Raw genomic sequence first — 19,969 nt, forward strand, 5'->3', positions numbered from 1 at the left:
CATTCACATCGGGTTGAGCTATATATTATGAGTGAACACACCAATGTTCAATATAGATGGGGCCCATAATGAAAATTGGCGTGTTCACTAGGGTGCAAATGGATCGAATCATGATTTGATATGAAGTTTGATCTTTTTTTTTTTTTTTTTTTGGATTCAGATATTCCCATTTTAGATCTTTGGATCAGATTGGATAATAGGATGCGATAAGAAATTAGATCGAATTGGGATCACCCCTAGTCGATTCGAGAGGATCCGATCTGATATGTGTTATTTGTTTATTTATATATGTGTGTGTGTTATTTATTTATTTATAAATATGTTATTTATATTGCACTTTCGTAAATTTGTTATATTATTTATTTTTTATAAAAAACATGTATATATATATATATATGTATATATATATATGATAAAAATAGTTGAAAAGATACTTGTATTTTTTGTTTTTCTTTATTTAAATTCTTATGTTTTACTTTTCTTTTAATAATTTATTAATTCTTTAAAAAATTAAATTGGACCGGATTAGATCCGAATATTCAACTTCCTCATCGGGTTCAATTTCAAATCAATGTTTGTGAGTTCCGATCAGGTTTGTTATTCATAGCATTGGATTGGATCGGATCCGGATATACCTTGATTCGAATCCTATCCAATCTGTTTGCATTCCCTAGTGTTCACTCATGATAGGTTGCCCAATTCAGTGTGCATGATTTTGTTTTCAACCAATACGGTCTTGGGATATAGATGTTCTAAATGATCCTTGGAGTGATGGGTGGATTCCGTAAGCCCTATAAGATGCGCGTGCCATTTATAGAGCTAAGGTTGTGGTGTAGTTCGAAAAACAAATCACGTTAAAAGAAGTTTAAAAGAAAAGAACCAAAGCTGAAGTAAAAAGGAAGAACAACTCTTCATTGAATAATTAAGAGAAAAACAATAGAACTCCTCTAGCTTTGCCCTAACTACTTTTTATATAAATTTCTTTACTTCCTTATGCTTCCTACAAGTTTCCTAATCTATTAAAACACTCCCTATTATAATCCTACTAAATCTCTTCAAAAAAGAAAGACTTAATTGAATATAAATTTGAAAATCCTTTATAACGCTAATTTGATAAATACGAATTGATAGAAATTATGTGATGGCACTAACTTGGTAAACACAAATTAAGATGGGTTGTCAAAACCAACTTAGTAATTGTTTACCTAGTTGAGCCAAATCCCATACTGCATCAGGTTGCCTTTGCTAATCGACCACAAACCATTGTAATGGAGAAGTGATGTTATTTACTCACATTTTCCTACTAATATTGCCCAAGCAATAGTACACACCTTTATCCTTGCTCACAAGGCCCAACATCCTGGAATCTCACGATCAATTTACAACCGCTTCGGTCTGGAAATATCTCACTTCCTTATCTTAATCATCAACAATTAACTTGGTATTTGTAGTTTCTTGGCATACCTTTTTTTTTTTTTTTGTTTGAAAACAACAAAAGTGTACTACACACAACAAGGGGTAGTACATCGCCAAAAATCAGCAAAACAAATAAGAAGAGATGGGGGAAAATAAGGAAAAATAAAATCAAGAGAAGGAGAAGATGCCTTTTAGCCTCTCAGAAAACATGCTGGTACCATAGACATCTAATGAATATAACTCTTTTCCGCAAGCGACTTGAAATGATGCCTTTTAGCTACCATGGAACTTGCACCTTTTGTTGATGCAAGAGATGACAAGTTTTGAATGTCCCTTGATGATGATTGGAGACTCCCCGTAGTTCATTGCTTGGTTATGGGCTTCCCAAGCAGCCCATGCTTCTGCTTGGTTGATGGTACAAATACCCAGTTTATAAGCTTTAACATCTAATACACGACGAAGGTGATCACGAACAATACTGGCAACCGAACATTTTCATCGCTGCTACGAAAGGCATCAAAATTGATTTTAATAGTACCAAAATGTGGAGCAACCCAACATATTGGTTTCCATTGTTAATAGTACCAAAATTCTCCATAAACATCCCAAGAGCCCAAATTGTTTGTCAATTCGGTCAAAGTCTGGAATCCAACATATTGGTTTCCATTGCATTTCAATTAAATCAGAGCCCATTAAGAGACATGCTCGAATTGACACACTTTGCAGCACTAGTGACACATTTTGCAGCACTAGTAATTAAGCACATGCATTGCACATGAGAAAATTTTCTTTATATTAATTACTTGAATTTTAGGTATATCATAGTTAAGATAGAAATTAAAAATTAATAAAAGTAACAATATGATTAAAAATAAAATTAAATGCTTGTAGAAAATTATTATTATTATTATTATATTTTGTATTGCATTTTTATCATAAATAAAAATAACTTTTATTTTAAAAAATATTTTTATTTCATATGATGAATATATAACATAAAAAATGTTCTCAAATGTTTTTGACAAAATTCTGTACATTTTCATTTTTGGTGTTCTATCTTTTCTTGAATATTTATTATTCAATAATGATATCATGAGTTTCTTTGAAAAGTTGGATGATTAGTTTTAAATTAGGGAAATTATAGTCGGAGCCGATTGCATGTACATTTAAAATTAAGCTACAAGTTGGCCCATAAACCAACAAAGCTCTGACAGCCGGCTCTACATTTCAAATTATAAAAACCCTCGCCATGTCATTAGAGACTTGTGTGGTTGTTGCCAACATAGGACTTTTAATTCATATTGGACACAACAAAAAGATTATACCAAAATTGCCCTTTAATGTTGAGTGATTGGAAAATAAAAAAAGGGTTTTTAGTTTCTCTCTCTCTCACTCTCACTCTCACTCACTCGCTCCCTCACACTCTCTCACTCTCACTCTCACAGTCATCTTTATATGTTCAACGATTGTGTGATTTGAAAATAAATAAAAATGGATTTTTGTTTCTCTATTTATGTTCTCTATATCAATTTCTCTCATTCTCTCTCTCTACGTATCGTTCTCCCTCAATCTCTCTCATTCTCTTTCTCAATCAATTTCTCCTTCTCCCTTAATTTCTATCGTTCTCCTTTAGTTTCTCTCCCACTCCCTCTTTCATTCTTTTTTTTTTTTTTAAATTTTCTTACACACTTATGTGGTATTAATTAGATTGTATAAAAGAACATGAGACCAACTTGGTATGGTTCAAAAATCGTTACACCTATTTGATAAAAATTCATGAGAAATTCTTGGCTATGTAATTTACATAAATTGGAGAAATAGAGATTGAGGGAGAGAAAAAGGAGATATTAACCAAGAGGGAGAATGAGGGAGAAATAGAGGTAGGTTTTGATTTGGCTACAGACCAAAGCTGGAAGAGTGGGAGAGACAGAGGGAGCGGGATATCGAGAGATGACTGTAAGAGAGAGAGAAGGGAGGAGATCAAGAGACTGAGAGAGTGGGAGAGAAACTGAAAACCTATTTTCGGTATTGGCTTTTTGTTGGTTGTTAGAGTTTTGTTGGTTTTTGGACCAACCAGCAGCCTAATTTTAAATGTATAACCGACTTTGACTATAATTTTCTCTTTAAATATATATTTCATTTACATTATATAAAATATTTTTTACTTATCGCACTTAATTTTTGTTTGTCTTTGGTATCATTTGACTCAATACACTAACCCACCATCTAAAAAGAAAAATATTTTAATTTCTAAGTTGACATTAAATTTTTGTATTACATTTCCATCATTGATAAAATTATTTCTTATGTATAAAACTTATTTTTGTTCAATATAATGTATGCATGATATTAGAGATGTACCCAATATTTTATTTTTTATAAATATATAACATTATTTTTTATTAAAAATTTTATTAATTGAATATGACATCATTTCATTTATAGGTGGATTTTAAATTTGACATTCCATTTTCACCATTAATAAAAACACTTCTTATATTTTCTAGTTATTTATTTTAATTTTTATTATTTAATTATGGCATTATTTATCAATCCATTTGACCCCAAATTGTCAAATTGCTTACCACCACCGGGAGGGAAGAAAATGGTTTTGTTTTCAAATTACTTTTCAAAATATTTATTTTTATACTATTAAAATTAATATTATGGATTTACTTGCAAGAATTTAAAGATGAAAAAATATATCTTAAATATAGGATTTAATGAGAGAGGAATAGGAAAACATTTTTATTTCCAATTGGTTTTAAATTTTGCATTCCATTTTCATCATTAGTAAAAATATTTCTTATTTATCGGTGCTTTTTAAAGTAGTATAGATTTGTGAGCAGGAGGAAGAAACATATTTGAATTGACACACTTTGTAGCATTTGTGAGCAGGAGGAAGAGACCTAGAATGTTCACTACACTGAGATCATAATGTTGGAAGTCCACTCATCTCGAGTTCCTCAACAAATTTGTTATTGGACTCCATGGCTGATTGAATGTGAACTTTGACGGGGCATTATCATCTGTGCAATCTGGTGTTGGCCTAGTGATTAGAAATCACCTAGGCAATTTTGTTGTTGGACGGGCTACAAGGTGAAGCCTTGGCACCTCCTGCTCAATAAGGGTGTCAATATATTTGATTCAATCCGATCCAAACCTTAACAAATTGAATTTGGATGGACTGTTATAAATATTGGATTGGGCCAATCTAAAATAAATTGTCTATATTTTTATCAGTTTGAGTTGGACCTAAACCAAATCCACAATAATTTTGTCATGAAGCTAAATCCTTGTTCAATTTGAAACCGATAAAAAATGAAGTCATTATAAAAACACTTTTATGAAAGTATTTTTATGAAATCACTTTTACTAAAGCACTTTTTTGAAAACACTTTTACGAAAGCATCTTTGCAAAAGCACTTTTATAGAACTAGTTTTATGAAAGCACTTTTATAGAACTAGTTTTATGAAAGCACTTTTACATGAAAGCACTTTTACAAAAACACTTATAAAAGTAATTTTATGAAAAGTACTTTTATGAAAACACTTTTACAAAAGTACTTTTATGAAAACACTTTTACAAAAGTACTTTTATGAAAACACTTTCATTAAGGTACTTTTGTGTACTTTAATAAAAGCACTTTTATGAAAGTACATTTATGAAAATATTAAAATACTTTTATGAAAGCACTTTTACAAAAATACTTTTATAAAAGTACTTTTATTCATCAACTTTGTATTGTATTAGATCCAATCCAATCCATTTGTATTTTAATTGGACTAGATTGGATTGTAGCAGGTGTTGTAGTTTTTTTTTTATATATTTTTTGGAGTTCTCATGTTATTTTGGTATTTAATTCAATTTGGATTGCATTAGACTCAATCCGATCTATTTGCATTTTATTTGGATTGGATTAAACTTGATTTAGTCCAATCCAAGGTTTTTTAAAAACGAATTGGAAATAGAACCGTTCAGGGGACCGGTTTCTAGTTAAGCGGTTCAACCGTCTGGGTTGAATGGTTCAACCTATAACATCATAAATAAATTAAAATAAAATATATATTTATAAATAATAAAAATAGTATAAAATTATATAAAAAATAGAAAAAATAAAAAAAATACAAAAAAACTATCTAAATACAAAAATAATACAGTACGAATGAAAATCTGCAAATGAAAAATAATTGAGAAACAATGGCTTCATATCGGCCAGAAGGTTGATTTTCTGAGGTCCAGGGATCAATCACCATCGCCAACAAAAGTTTCAGATGTACTTGAAGAAGAACCGACGCCGTTGTCCCCTCCTAGAATATGATCACTGGAGCCAACACCATCCACCACAGTGGTAGCCTGATCACTGGCAACAATGGCATCCACCTTCTCTTGCAAGGCAATAGCCTTCCTGATAACCTTCTTCTGGCACTCCCTAACCCCAGAATCAATGCCTTGAACTAAATTCAGCCGAAAAAGCAAAGCCATTAGGGTTTCATTCACTCTTAACCGCTCATTCCCATCCATATGAACCAAATCCGTCGTCTCCTTCCTCAAAATACGCTGTTCAACTTCATCTACCTCTTTCTTAATCTCAACAATTTTCTTCATGCTCTTTCTAACCAAGAATCCTCGAAAACAGCTCTGAATCTTCAAAGCAGCAGTCGGTCGTTTCTCCTTTGACACGAAGCGAATCAGAATTGAGATGATGTTCATAGACGGGGACTTCATGTGATGCCGAACGGGGATGATGTGGGGATTCGACAAGTAGTGCGAGGGTGAGTTCACTTTTGTTCTAACCCTAATGTAAGGCTGGAATCAAGGGACTGGGGACATGAACAACATTTTTTTTTTTAAATCAAGCGAAAATGAATTTTGCTACCTGCGATCCGCTGCGCAGGTCGAATAGTTTAGTGGTTCAATCGCCCGGGTCAATGGTTTTTGACTTTTTCAACGTTTTTTAATAAATAATGGTTTATAGTATAACCAGACCTGGGGGCTGAACGGTTATCAATTTTTCTTTTCCGACTGTCTGGTCCAGTCTGGTTTTGAAAACCATGGTCCAATCCATCTGTAAATGGACAAATATTAGATTGGACCATATCCAGTCTAATTAAGAGCCCTACTGCTCGATGACTTATGCTAGAAGAGACTATAATAAGGTGGAACATAAAGATACTCTCTTTCTCTCTCTCTATCATGACCATCTACTTTGGTTTAAAGTATGGGTGTCCCATGAGGTGTTGCCAAGGTTCAAAATATCGATATGCCTGATTGGACAGTAAGGGCGTATCGACGAATTGATATTGCATTTTTATGTTTTTTTTTCATAACCGGTTCGGGGGGCCGATTTAGGTCTCCTCCATCCCCTGAACCAATCAGACCTCCAATACACCCACTATAGGGGTGTACCAAAGGGGTCCCAAAATGATACGTATCGGCCGATACGGGCTGATACGTGTCAATACTTTGAACCTTGGGTATTGGAATGGTGATTTCAAGAAATGTATCAGGATGTGCTTTGAAATCCATGATAAGTATTAGTACACTAGATGAATTAATATTATCCAAACGCATAATAAATGCATAATTTGATGGTTTATGTGAATTGTGCACTATTGAGATGCACGTGCACATTGTTGTGAAAGTGGTGGAATTTAATTCATCAGATTAATATATATGACTAATCAATATTCGGACTATCTTGTTTCAAGTTAGTTTGGAACCCAAATAATGACAATATGTTGTTGTAGCTGGCGTTAATTATTCGGTTTTAGGGTTGCAATTAGTATTTTTTTTTTAAATTTGAATCCGAATTTGATCTAGTTAAAGAGTGATTCAGTTTTATTTAAACCATGGTCATTATTGTCACTTGTCATCACTTTATTTTTGTTTGTTTTGTTATCTGTGCCTTTAGGGGCTGTTTGGCATTGTTGCCATTTCCTGGAGCAACGGTGCCACATCAGCGTCTCATTAGAAAAAATAGTGCTCCAAGTCACGCCTCGGAAATCGGGAAGTCATGGCTTGGAGTAATGCCATATTTGGCGTTTCCTGGAGATGCAGCTCATTGCTGCCAACAAGGCAGTGATGTGGCACTAGATAATGGGTATCGGTGTTGAAAACGTTTCCTGGAGCAATGGTACCAAACAGAAAATGTTGTTGCTCCAGGAAACATCCTACCTGGCAGCAATGATTTCAAATGCTCCAATCCACACATCAGAAAACGATGCTGCAACTGCAGCATCGATGCCAAACATATACCTAATTTACCTCAAGCACTTAGTTAGACTTTTTCAATCCCTCTAAAACACCAAAAAACCCCAATAACCCAAATTTCAGCCCAAAAGCGTTTAGATCCACTATTAAACTTGTCTGATAACAATCTGATGGCCCAAATTAACCCCATTTATAGCTCAACTACTAGATAAAACACCATAATCAGACCCGAGACCTCCTAAAATACTTACCCGTAAAATTTTAACTCAAATACCTACCCGCTAAATTTTCCTATTCTTAACACCATGGAACCAATCAGACCACACCATTGAGCTCTGGACGCACCAAAATACTTGCCCATAAAATTTTTGACTCAAAATCCCCCTATTTACCCCTTTATCGAATTGAGATTCCATTTCAAATCCATTCATTGACTCAAATTTCTACAAACTTAACCCTAAGCAAACATCACCATCATGAGCATCCTAAAATCCCTACCTATAAAATCTCACCCAAAACTACCTTTCTTTGCCCCTCTTTGCCCCTCCATTGCATTAAGATTCCATTTCCAAATTCTAAATGGGTTAAATCAAGCCCCTTCCAAATATGTTTGATTTAGGCATTGCACTAAGATTCCATTTCAAAGCTCTAAATTTATCAAATCACTCCCCCTCCAGAATAGTCCAGGCCTAGTTGGGCCAATATGACCTTACCATTCAATCCAAAATGCTCAAAAACTCCATTCTAATTTCCAGCCACACATACCCCTAATTTTCCACTCATCTAAAAAGGTTCTATTTCGGTTGATCTCATTGGCACACAATGGATACAACTGTATATGATCAAATTCATCTCAACTCTTCGTACTTTGACCCAGAACCCCCACGATCAGGTTCCAACGTTACCAAAATGCCCCTAAACATTCCGAAAATTACAAAATTGCCCTTAGTAGATCTCCCCTTCCGATTCTCTCTTTCCCATTTCTCCTCTCCACCCTCACCGTTCCCCTTTCTCTTCCATCGAGCCGGAAGAACAACCCGAAGCACTGTTCACCTTCTTCTTCCTTGCGACGAGAGCAGAGCAGCGGTGGCAGCCCTTCTTCCTCCGATTTCTCTCTCTCTCTCTCTCTACTCCTCTCTCATGATTCCTTTTTCCATTTTCCCTCCATTTTCATCGTTGTTCGTCTCCTTAACAAAGGTTTCTCAGCGACGGAGATCTCCCCTGTTCCATTGATCTAACAGAACTAGCGGTAGCAACCGCCACTTATCTTCCTGGTTTCCGGCGAATCCTACCCCAGACGGTCGTTTCCTCTTGCCAAGCTTCTAGTTGCTAGCAACAGTCACCATTCGTCGACGGAGAACGAAGATTAGGTTCGAAAAAAAAAAAAACTCAGATCCTCTGTGGCATCGTTCCTATCAGGTAAATCCCATTTTCACCGTTTTTCCTCTGTTCTTTTTTCGTCCCATTTATTTTATTTTATTTTATTTTTCTTGGGGAATCGGGACCCATAAGAGGGCCGACGCAGACGGTGATAAGATTTCACCGAATTGTCTCCTCTAAATTCTCAATGCCGACCCGATCCCTCACTGTTTTTTTTTTTTTTTATCCTGCGTCATGGTTTACCTTACAATTTCGCTATAATCTCTCACATTGTGAACAGATGTATATGCTCAGAAGTTTTTGAGGGATAACCGACTATTTTTTAATGTGATTTGGTATGAAACTTGCTATGTTTCCTTAATTTTGATCTGCTTACTCGAGATATTCAGTTATACTTTAACAGTTATATTCCAGTTTTGTGAATTGGGTTGGAGAGTTGCTTAATTTGGTTTGTTGAAGCTGAGATATGGGAAACATTGAAGTTGCTTGGCCATCTGAGTGGCAGTACACTGTGGTTAGAGGTGGAGCGGTGTGAGATTCCGGGTCACCGGAGCTCCTTCCATTATAAATAAAATTGATAATGGAGTGGGCTCGTTGGGATGATAGTGGCGGTGCCGGAATCGGAACACGAGTCTCTACTCCCTCGCCTCCGACCAAGCCCGTCTGCACCGCTTCTAGTATCGTCCACATCTGAGATGAATTACAGTAACTAACTATCAATTCTAAGAATCCTATGGGTAAACTGATCTCAGGGATTTTTACACCGTTTCACTAACGGTGAGGATTCAAGATGGATTGATTTGTCATGCATAACGGAGACTGTCGAGACTTTGAAGATTGAAGATTGGACCCACCCACCACACACACAATATCAACCCCAATGGAAGACGGTTCATCATCATAAGAATAAAAAGAAAATGAAGAAAAACAGGGGAAAAATCGAATTTGGCGGAAAATGTTTAAACCAAATATAGAAAGATTTCAGCATCTGTTGATGGAACTGCCAAATTTCGCCAGCTCAAAACATACGGCGATACCAGAAGCGGTGCGGACGGGCTTGGCTCGGAGGCGAGGGAGCAGAGACTCGCGTTCCGATTCCGGCACCGCCGCTATCATCTCGACAAGTTTGGGGGCACGAGCGAGGCCATACTTGTGACAAGCTACGGATATGAGGGCATTTAGATCAACGTTCTCTCCTATGCACGAGTGCTCCACCATGCCATTCACGAGGAAATCGGGAAGAAGAAAGGGGAGGAGAAAAAGGGGAAGGGAAGAAGAGAGATCGGGGAGAGAGAGGGAGGACTTTGAAAGTCCGTCGGGGAAGATGAACAGTGTTTTTCTTATGGAAATTAAAAAATATTGCAATGCGGATTTCAACGGAAGGTTAATGGAAGGGGGTTTTTGTCTCACGGTCATAATACATACAGGGGCGTCTTTATTGCAAAACAAAGCACAGGGGGTCTTTGTTACAGAACCCATAATAAATAAATAAATAAAAATAAAATGAATCTATACTATTTTAAAAAGCACTAATAGCCTGAAGAATATTTCTGAAATTTGTTTTAGGACAAAATTTACCCTTCTATATTAAAATTTATTGATAAAAAATGATGGAAAATAGGGTAATTTGTTATTCATATTAAATGAGTTGAAAAGAGGCTATTTTAAGATATTCAATGCATTCAATTCCTTTTCATTAAATCCAATATTTAAGGTATCAACTTGTATGGACATTTTTAACATGCAGAAATGAAAATAAAAAAATGCAATGTAAAATTTTCAATTAAAAATTAAAAAAATTATCACAATTAAATAATGAAGTTCAATAATAGATAAAATGCAAAAAATATTGAAATTTAAAAAAAAATGGAAAACACTTAAGATCATATATTCGACATATTAAACAATAATAAGCATGAAAAATAGTAAATGTTTTTATTAATGATAAAAATCAATTATAAAATTTAAAAATTAAATTCAATTAAAAATTAAAAAAATTGTCACAATTAAATAATGAAGTTCAATAATAGATAAAATGCAAAAAATATTGAAATTTAAAAAAAATTGAAAAAACTTTAAGATCATATATTCGACATATTAAACAATAATAAGCATGAAAAATAGTAAATGTTTTTATTAATGATAGAAATCAATTATAAAATTTAAAAATTAAAAGTAATTGGAAATAAAATAATTTTCCTATTCTCTCTAATTAAATCTCATATCTAAGGTATATTCTCTCATTAAAACCTATATTTAAGATATATTTTTCTTATCATTAAATTCTACTAATTAAATCTACAATATTAATTTTAATAGTATAAAAAATATTTTGAAAAGTAATTTGAAAAAAAAAAAACCATTTTATTCCCTACTAGTGTTGGGTAAGCAATTCAAGTATTGAATCATTTGGGATCAAATGGGTTAATAAATAATGCCACAATTAAATAATAAAGAATACAACAAATAGAATATATAATACAAAAAAGTGGGCATATCTCTAATATTGTATATTTATTATGCTAAACAAAAATAAGTATGATATGTAAGAAGTATTTTTATTAATGATGAAAATGGAAAGCCAAATTTAAAATCAACCTAGAAATAAAATGATGTCATAGTCAAATAATAAAATTTTAAAAAATAGAAAATAAAATAATCACTAAATTAAAAAATAAAGAAAAATTTGAGCACATATATGATGTTATATATTTATAAAATATAAAATATTGGGTACATCTATAGTATTATACATTCATTATTTGTACAAAAATAAGTTTTATCAATGACGAAAATGTAATACAAAAGTTAATGTCAACCTAGAAATCAAACTATTTTTCTTTTTGGGTGATGGGTTAACAATTTGGGTCAAATAGATTAATTGATAATATGATAGTTAAATAATAAATCTTTAAAATGGGTACAAGTAATCAAAAGAATATATTAAAATTATATATTAATTATGACAAACAAAAATCAAGTGTGATAAGTAATTATTTATATAATATAGTTTAAATATATAATTTAAAATTGATAAGAAAGCAAAGCTATTTTATTATCTAGATGATGGGTCAATGATCCAACTTTTCAAAGAAACTCATAATGTCATAATTGAATATTAAATATTTAAAAAGATAGAACACAAAAAATGAAAATTAAAGTACAAAATTTTGTCAAAAACATTTGGGAACATTTCTAATGTTGTATATTCATCATATTAAATAAAAATAATTTTTAAAATAAAAACTAATTTTATTTATTCCAAAAATGGAATACAAAATTTAATAATAATAATAATAATAATAATAATAATAATAATAATAATAATAATAATAATAATAATAATAATAATAATAATAATAATTGTTTTTGTAATTTAAAATTTCCACGTGCAAATGCATGTGCTTAATTACTAGTAAACATAAAAGGGGAGAAAAAAAAACATAAAATGAAATAGTAAGAGTTAGATGGGGTATGTTTGTATAATGGGGATTAATGGTAAAGAAAGTAATAAAATGAAAAATAGTAACAAAAATTTAGGATATAATAGGATAAATAAGTGGTAATTTCAACGAATAATTAATAAATGAATATACAAATAGGGTTTCATGAGAAAATAATAACAAAAAAATAGATAAGTAAAAGAGGGTTTTTTTTTTTTGTGTTGGCCTATTCTTGTGGTTTGCTTTCCTTATTATTAATTTGATTAAATAATTGTTATTTGGGCTTGAATTTGTTTGGGACCCATGTGGGCCCCACCTATTGGACCCGAGAGAGGTGCCTAACCCCTTCCCTCTCCCATCCAAGTCTTATCCAAACTAATGTTAGTGCCTTGGATCTTAGAGTCACTATTAAATGAAAAATATTTTTGACGTAATTGTCTAAGGTCTTATCGCCTCCATTTTACATAATTGATGGGTGGTGAGTCCAAGTTAATCCAAGTGAACGGTTTTCAGACGTTCACAATTATATACTTAAATTCTTAGTATATATTAGTCAAATTGATTTTCTGAAATTCTATTTGGCTAAACCATCATAACCAAAATGCTTTATGAGCACCCACCCAGATATGAATTTCGCATTTCCATTAGACTCAGGAATCCTAAATTTACCAACCTATCATGTTTCACTTCATACTTCATGGATCCACTAATGACTCAAAACGATAATCCCTTCATTGCCTATGATCAATTAGACTCTTACACTAAACAAAATTAAGTCTCCTATTATACACTCTCGGTCAAGGATTTTACTTCCATCAAATTTTGAGTATTTAGATCAAAATGAGTAACCGGAGCCATAATGATTTTGAAGATATAATAGAAATATGAAAAATGTCTTTTTGTAATCTATACATTCTCTTTGAGGCGGTTTTACTACTAGAAAATCTTTCAATATTACTATTAAAATCTTGTTGGATTTAATGGTATTAAGTATTCCACAATGTTCAATATATCATTCTTTTTTCGTAGAATCTTATTTTATTAAGTATGACATATAACTGTTTAGTATATCATTCTAGAGGTTAGTTTCATCGGAGTCCACTTTGCTAACCAAACCTATGTAAATATTAGGGTTAACTCTAATCATGCTTTATTATAGAGGAGTTACTGATCTTGCCAATAGGACGGCGGCATTATTATAATGGGACATTGGCTTAATTGGATTTGGTATAGTTGGATCCTTGGGGCCATGGGTCATATTTATATAAACTTGGGCCTTGGGCCCATAGAGGCCCATATAAATTTAAAGGCTGTCATTTAAATTTAGCTCATTTCATTATTTAAAAATTCACATATTGACAAAAATATCATAAAAGATCTATCTCAAGAAATAGTAACAATCATAAAAATATGAAAGAAAATATTTTAAGAAAGATTGTGGGTAATACTAGAAGTATAAAATGAATGGGGTTTGACTATTAGAAAGACATGATGCCAAAAATTAATTGGGTTATCCGTAATATGAGATTGCACAAAAATAATCAAAATGTATAAGGAGTCATCATTCGAACAATAAAATATATAAAATATTTTATTTCACTATAAATGTAATAATTACATATCGTTATGTGGAAAGCAAGGTAGACTTTATGCTATGAGAATGAATTGTGACCACACAACCCCTCCCCATAACCTCAACTCCCATGAAACCAGAGGTTGCGTTTTTCTTATACCCTATGATTCTCACATGCTACTATAGACCATATTATTATTTTGTTCTTTTTTAAGAGAGAAATGGATCTTGAATGACTCATTGACCATACCTATTGTAGTCTTGTTGAAGCCATGTAGGGATAGAGGGATACTTGCCATGTAAGAAAAAGCTATTCATCAAAAGACCAATTTGTAATATTAGAGGGATATATATATTTGCCTTGATTTTGGTGTTGGTCACAAAAGTTAAATTTTATTATATAATGTTGAGTTATATCTTTACCCTTTATGCTGTATTTGGAAAAGATGCAAATAAGTGTGAACGCAAATATGTAGAGTGTAGAACAATTCATATAAATTGAAAAATTGGGTTAGAGGCGGGAATTGGGTGGGTTGGATTCATTCGGTTTGCCCGCCAATCCATTAATGACCCAATTAGATAGAATTAAATGAGTTGGGTTCAACCCAAACCCACTTGAACCCAACCCAACCCACTTAGATAAAATAATGAAAATTACACAAATAATAGAAATTGTAGGAAATAGAATAGAAATTAAGCAAAAACAAAAAATGCATAAAATTAATAGAAATTACATAAAAATTTGAAAAAAAAAAAATTACAAAAAAACTGAAATTGCATAATTATATAATAAAAATTATAGAAATTACAAAAAACAAAGAAAAACTACAAATTGAAAAAAAAGAACAAAAATTCGAGAATGATATAAAAAATCATAGAAAAACATAGAGAGTGAAGAAATATAATAGAAATTACAAACAATATAAATAGCTATTGGAAAAATTACAAAAATTTGTAGAAAAACCGCCGTTGGGCAAAATGCCTCTCATCGTATATAATGATACTTGTCATTTAGATATCTAGCAAACAATAACACTAGCCCCATTGCTTACACACTCGAGGTTCCAACAAATCTCTTCCCTAAAAAAAATAGTTGAACAGAGGCAATCCAAGAAAAACACCCTAACTTAAATGATGGTTTCTCTTTCTCCAACAATTGATCTTCTTCTCAACTGATACTACTGCCATTAGAGGTGTAAAACGGGCCATGCCGTTCGCGGCCTGGCACGAATTTGGACCGGCCCATCACGATGGTCTGCGAGCCGTGCTAGGCCCGACACAATCATGCGGGCCATGCTGGACCTGGGGTTTTAGGTCCATGGGCCGGGCCGGGCCGGGCTGAGTCGGCACGACTGAGTAGGCCGTGTTGTCTGTAGCCCGCATGTCAACACGGCCCAGCACGGCCCGCAACATGGCCCATATATATTATTTATATATATTTATATAATATTATATAATAACATATAATATATAATATATTAATAAAATAAATAATTATTTAATTTATTATACTAATTTATTTAATTATTGTATATATAAGCAATTTTATACATCAAAATTCATATAATATTAAAATTTGAATTTTTTGTCAATTTTTTTAAAATAAATAGCTTTGGCCCAAGGCTTGGGCCGGGGGGGGGGTTGGCACGGCCGGAGGGTTGGTACACTCGGCACAACTCGTTTTACACCTCTAATTACCATTAGATTAGGGTTCTTGTCCATAGAGAGAGAGAGAGAGAGAGAGGAGACTTGTCGCCCTCAGATCTCAAATATGTAGAGGAGGAGACTTATCGCCCTCAGATATTAAAGTTGTAGAGGAGGAGGAGACTTGTTGCCCTCAGATTTCAGAGTTGTAGAGGAGGAGACTTGTTGCTCGTAGAGGAAGGGAAATTTGTTGTGATTTCTCTTCAAGATATAAACAAATGATGAAAAACTAGAATCCTTAGTTGATGGATATCCGTTGGTCACCCATGACCCAACCCGCCCAACCCATTTAAAATTTTTATTGGGTTGACCCACCCGTTAAGAACCCAATATTAAAAGTTACTACCCAATTACCCGTTAATAAATGGGTGGGTTGGGCAGGTTGAGCGAGTTGGGTTAAAAATTGCCACCCCTGGCTGTAATGGATGCAAACATGAATTCCAATAAAGCATGTGCTTTTTTTTTTAAAACTTGAATGCAAATTTACTTCTTTTTTATTGATGTACTTTTACATCTTATTATCAATGTAAATATGCATTTATCTGTCATTTGTCAATGCATAAATGTAATGTTGCCAAACACAGGCAAAAGTGAACCAGAGTGCAAATTTACCCTGAACCGGGATTTACACTCCATTTGCATTGTTTCCAAATGCAGCCTTACTTGCACATGTGCATACCTAGTGCCCTTGCACTAGGAGAATAAGAAATGACTAATAAGGAAAGGGCCAAAAATTATTTTTTCCAAAAATTTCCATTTCTCTTGATAAGGTTAAGAGCAAGGTTTTAAAAACCGAGGTAGAACCAAAACTGCTTTGGCCACTGGTTTTGGAGTTGACAGTTTAACCGTTTGATTTGAATTGATGACCCATTCCAACTTAAAATAAATAAATAAAATATAAAGGCAAAAAACCATTAAATGAATCAAACAGGTTGGTGATTTGACCGCCCGGGTCAATGGATCATTAACCAAATCAACAGTTTTTGGCCAAGGATTGGATTAAGGGTGAAATGGAGCCAGTTGCCTGGATGGTTCCTAAGCCAAACAATCAAAGACTAATGATGAAAGGTCCAAAGCTTAATTTGTAGGGAATTATACAAAACTTTTCCCCTGTCTCTCTTCTTTCCCCCGTCTCTCTTCTGTTCGGGGGTCACCCCCCTCTCTCTGTTTCCAGAGAGGCTTACTCTCGAGATCTCTCAAGGTTATTTTTCTTTCTGATCTTTGTTCATTTCTTTGTTATTTTGTTTTTCTGTTCTCCATTTCTCCCTTGTTCCCATCTGTTAGCTTGTTCTCTATTTCTGTTCTCCATCTGTTCTTTTGTTTTCCCTTTTTTGTTCTCCTTTTCTTTGCTCTTTCGTTTTTCCTTTGCTGTTCTTTTATTCTTCATTTCTCCCCTGTTCCCATCTGTTATTTTGTTTCTCCTTTTGTTACCTTTGTTTCTCCCCTCTTTCCTGCTTTTTTTTTTTTTTTTTTTTTTTTATGCTTTCTTTCTTTCTGCGGGCATTTTAATATGGAGTTCCTTTCTGCGGTAACAACCGATGCAAGTTGCCACTTGTATTGCCGTCTCCAGAGTTTTGAAAGGCAGTTACAGTTCTCCGACGTCTTGGATGGTAGTGACAGTGCGCAGTTACAATCTCCGGCATTTTGGATGGTAGTTATAGTTTTCTGGCGTTGTGGATGGACGTTACAATTCTCTAGCGTTTTTTGGATGGCAGCTCGCAGTTGACAGTTCTCCTGTGTGCTGGGTGGCAGTTACAGATCATAGTGTGGAAGTTACAGATCATGGCTTTTGGCTTTGTAACCTCCTTGTTAGTTTTCGTTTTAGTTGGAAACCTCTTATGTCAGTTTGATCGCTAGTTATGGTGGTTTGAAGATGTGCAGAAATTCTTTCTATTCTCCATCCATTTCTTTATTTTGTTCTTGAAAATTGTATTTAAACTTTAATTAGCCTTATTTACATCTCTTTGTATCAATCTCTTAAATGAATGAAATATGATTTAAACCTTAAAAAGAAGACCAAAGCTTATTATTTTTATTTTATTTTTTGAAATTTTCATTTATTGCAAGGAAAAGCAGTTAAGGGTGTCAATTCATTTATGCCCCTAGAAGCAGCCATGTCTCCTACCACATTCCAAATGTTGCGTGCTACAAAATGATTGGATCGAATTTGATAAAGTGTATATCCAATTGAACTCAATAAATCATAAATCAGGGGTTCAAATTCCAAAAAAATCTGCCGGATATTGCAACTTGTGAATTCATTATAATAGGGAATATCCAAATTCAACTCTTGTCGAATTAAATTCGAATAGGATTAGGTCCGACTCACAGCCTCATGCACAGGTTACTTTTGGGTGGATTTTTTTTTTTGAAGAGAAATTTAGAATTCAGTCCACCTCATAATTATACATATGATAATGTACTTAGTCGGAATGCTCGCTGAGTGTGTCTACAGCCTACCAGATGTGGTCTTGTTTACCCAGAGGAATACAAAAGGTTGTTTTATTTGTGGTTTTTTAAAGAAAAATTTCTGATTAGTAAATAATCTATATTTTGGGCTTAGTGTCACTTTGATCTCCAAACTTTAAAATACGATAAGTTAGCATTTGAATTTTTAAAATGTACCAATCCAATACTTACCATTGATCAGTCATCGATTATGTGTATCATGTGATGATATGTAGATTTAAAATATTTGAAAATGTCAAAATTACCATGCAAAACACTGTTCATCATTTTTTTCCTCAACAATTAAGGTTGAACCAAAGCAATGGTGAACAACCCCAAACTTGTTGGGGGTTCAACACTTGTTACATTCATTAACTGTCATGTAAATTGAGCTCATTTCCATGGTTCCAAAATTCACATATCGACAAAAATATCATAAAAGATCTATCTCATGAAATAGTAACAATCAGAAAAATATGAAAGAAAATATTTAAGAAAGATTGTGGGTAATATTAGAAGTATAAAAATGAATGGGGTTTGAATATGATACCAGAAAGACATGATGCCAAAAAATAATTGGGTTTTCCTTAATATGAGATTGCACAAAATAAATAAAATGTATAAAGAGTCACCATTCGACCATTAAAATGTATACAATATTTTATTTCACTAGAAATGTAATAAGTACATTTCGTTATGCGGAAAACAAGGTAGACTTTATGCTATGAAAATGAACTGTGGCCACACAACCCCCTCCCCATGACCTCAACTGCCATGAAACCAGAGGTTGAGTTTTTCTTATACCCTATGATTCTCACATGCTACTATAGCCCATATTATTATTTTGTTCTTTTTTAAGAGAAAAGGGAACTTGAATGATTGATTGACCATACTTATTGTAGTCTTGTTGAAGCCATGTAGGTTTCAAAATAAGAAAAATCTATTCATCAAATGAACAATTTGTAATATTAGAGAGATTGAAATAAATAAATAAATAAATAAATAATATATATATATATATATAGTGGATACCTACCTGCCTTGGTTTTGGTGTATGTGACAAAAGTTAAATTTCATTATATAATGTTGACTTATATCTTTACCCTTTACTTGCACATGTGCATACCTGGTGCCCTTGCACTAAGAGAATGATCAATGACTAATAAGGAAAGGGCCAAAAATTAATTTTCCCAAAAATTTTCATTTCTCTTGATAAGGTTAAGAGCAAGGTTTTAAAAATCGACGTGGAACTGAAACTGTTTTGGCCATTGGTTTTGGAGTTGACAATTCAATCGTTTGATTTGAACGGATGACCCGTTCTAACTTAAAAATAAATAAATAAAATAAAAAGGCCAAAAACCATTAAATGGGTCAAATAGGCTAGCAATTTGATTGCTTGGGTTAACGGATCATTGACCAAATCAATAGTTTTTGGCCAAGGACTGGATTAAGGGTGAAACAAAACCATGGTTTTTTTTTTTTTTTTTTGTCAAAAGAGAAGCAAAATATATTAAGCATTAAAGGTTACATGCTGAGAATGTTTGGAGTTGAAGTGCAAAGGAAACTGGCCTTTACAGGCTAAGTAAGCAAAAAGATGAGTTGTTTGGTTGAACTGCCTCGAAATATGTACACTTTATAGATACAAAAGAGTCTATTAGATGTCGTAGATGTCTTCTATGCAGCTGCTCAAACCAGAAGGATACTCGATCAGTGTTTGCCAGCTCTACTAAAGATGCATTATCTGTATATACCAAAAGATGGGAGATTCCATTGGAGAGTGCCGTCCATAGT

At 33.3% G+C, this 19,969-nt stretch overlaps 1 protein-coding gene and 1 long non-coding RNA gene across 2 annotated transcripts; one reads left to right on the forward strand and one right to left on the reverse strand.

Moving 5' to 3' along the window:
- Positions 1–5,662: 5,662 nt before the first annotated feature.
- Positions 5,663–6,130, reverse strand: LOC148855618 (BAG family molecular chaperone regulator 5, mitochondrial-like). Its single transcript, XM_088984931.1, has one exon. It carries the CDS (start codon positions 6,128–6,130, stop codon positions 5,663–5,665), a length of 468 nt encoding a protein of 155 aa, XP_088841057.1.
- A 2,314-nt stretch (positions 6,131–8,444) lies between these two features.
- Positions 8,445–9,421, forward strand: LOC148855619 (uncharacterized). The gene is made up of 2 exons (XR_016112629.1): positions 8,445–9,049; positions 9,291–9,421. It is a non-coding gene; the product is annotated as an uncharacterized LOC148855619 (long non-coding RNA).
- Positions 9,422–19,969: the final 10,548 nt, after the last annotated feature.

Source organism: Nelumbo lutea, chromosome 4 (genome assembly GCF_056320005.1).
Source record: "Nelumbo lutea isolate HS-2025 chromosome 4, American lotus-T2T, whole genome shotgun sequence".
NCBI lineage: Eukaryota > Viridiplantae > Streptophyta > Magnoliopsida > Proteales > Nelumbonaceae > Nelumbo > Nelumbo lutea.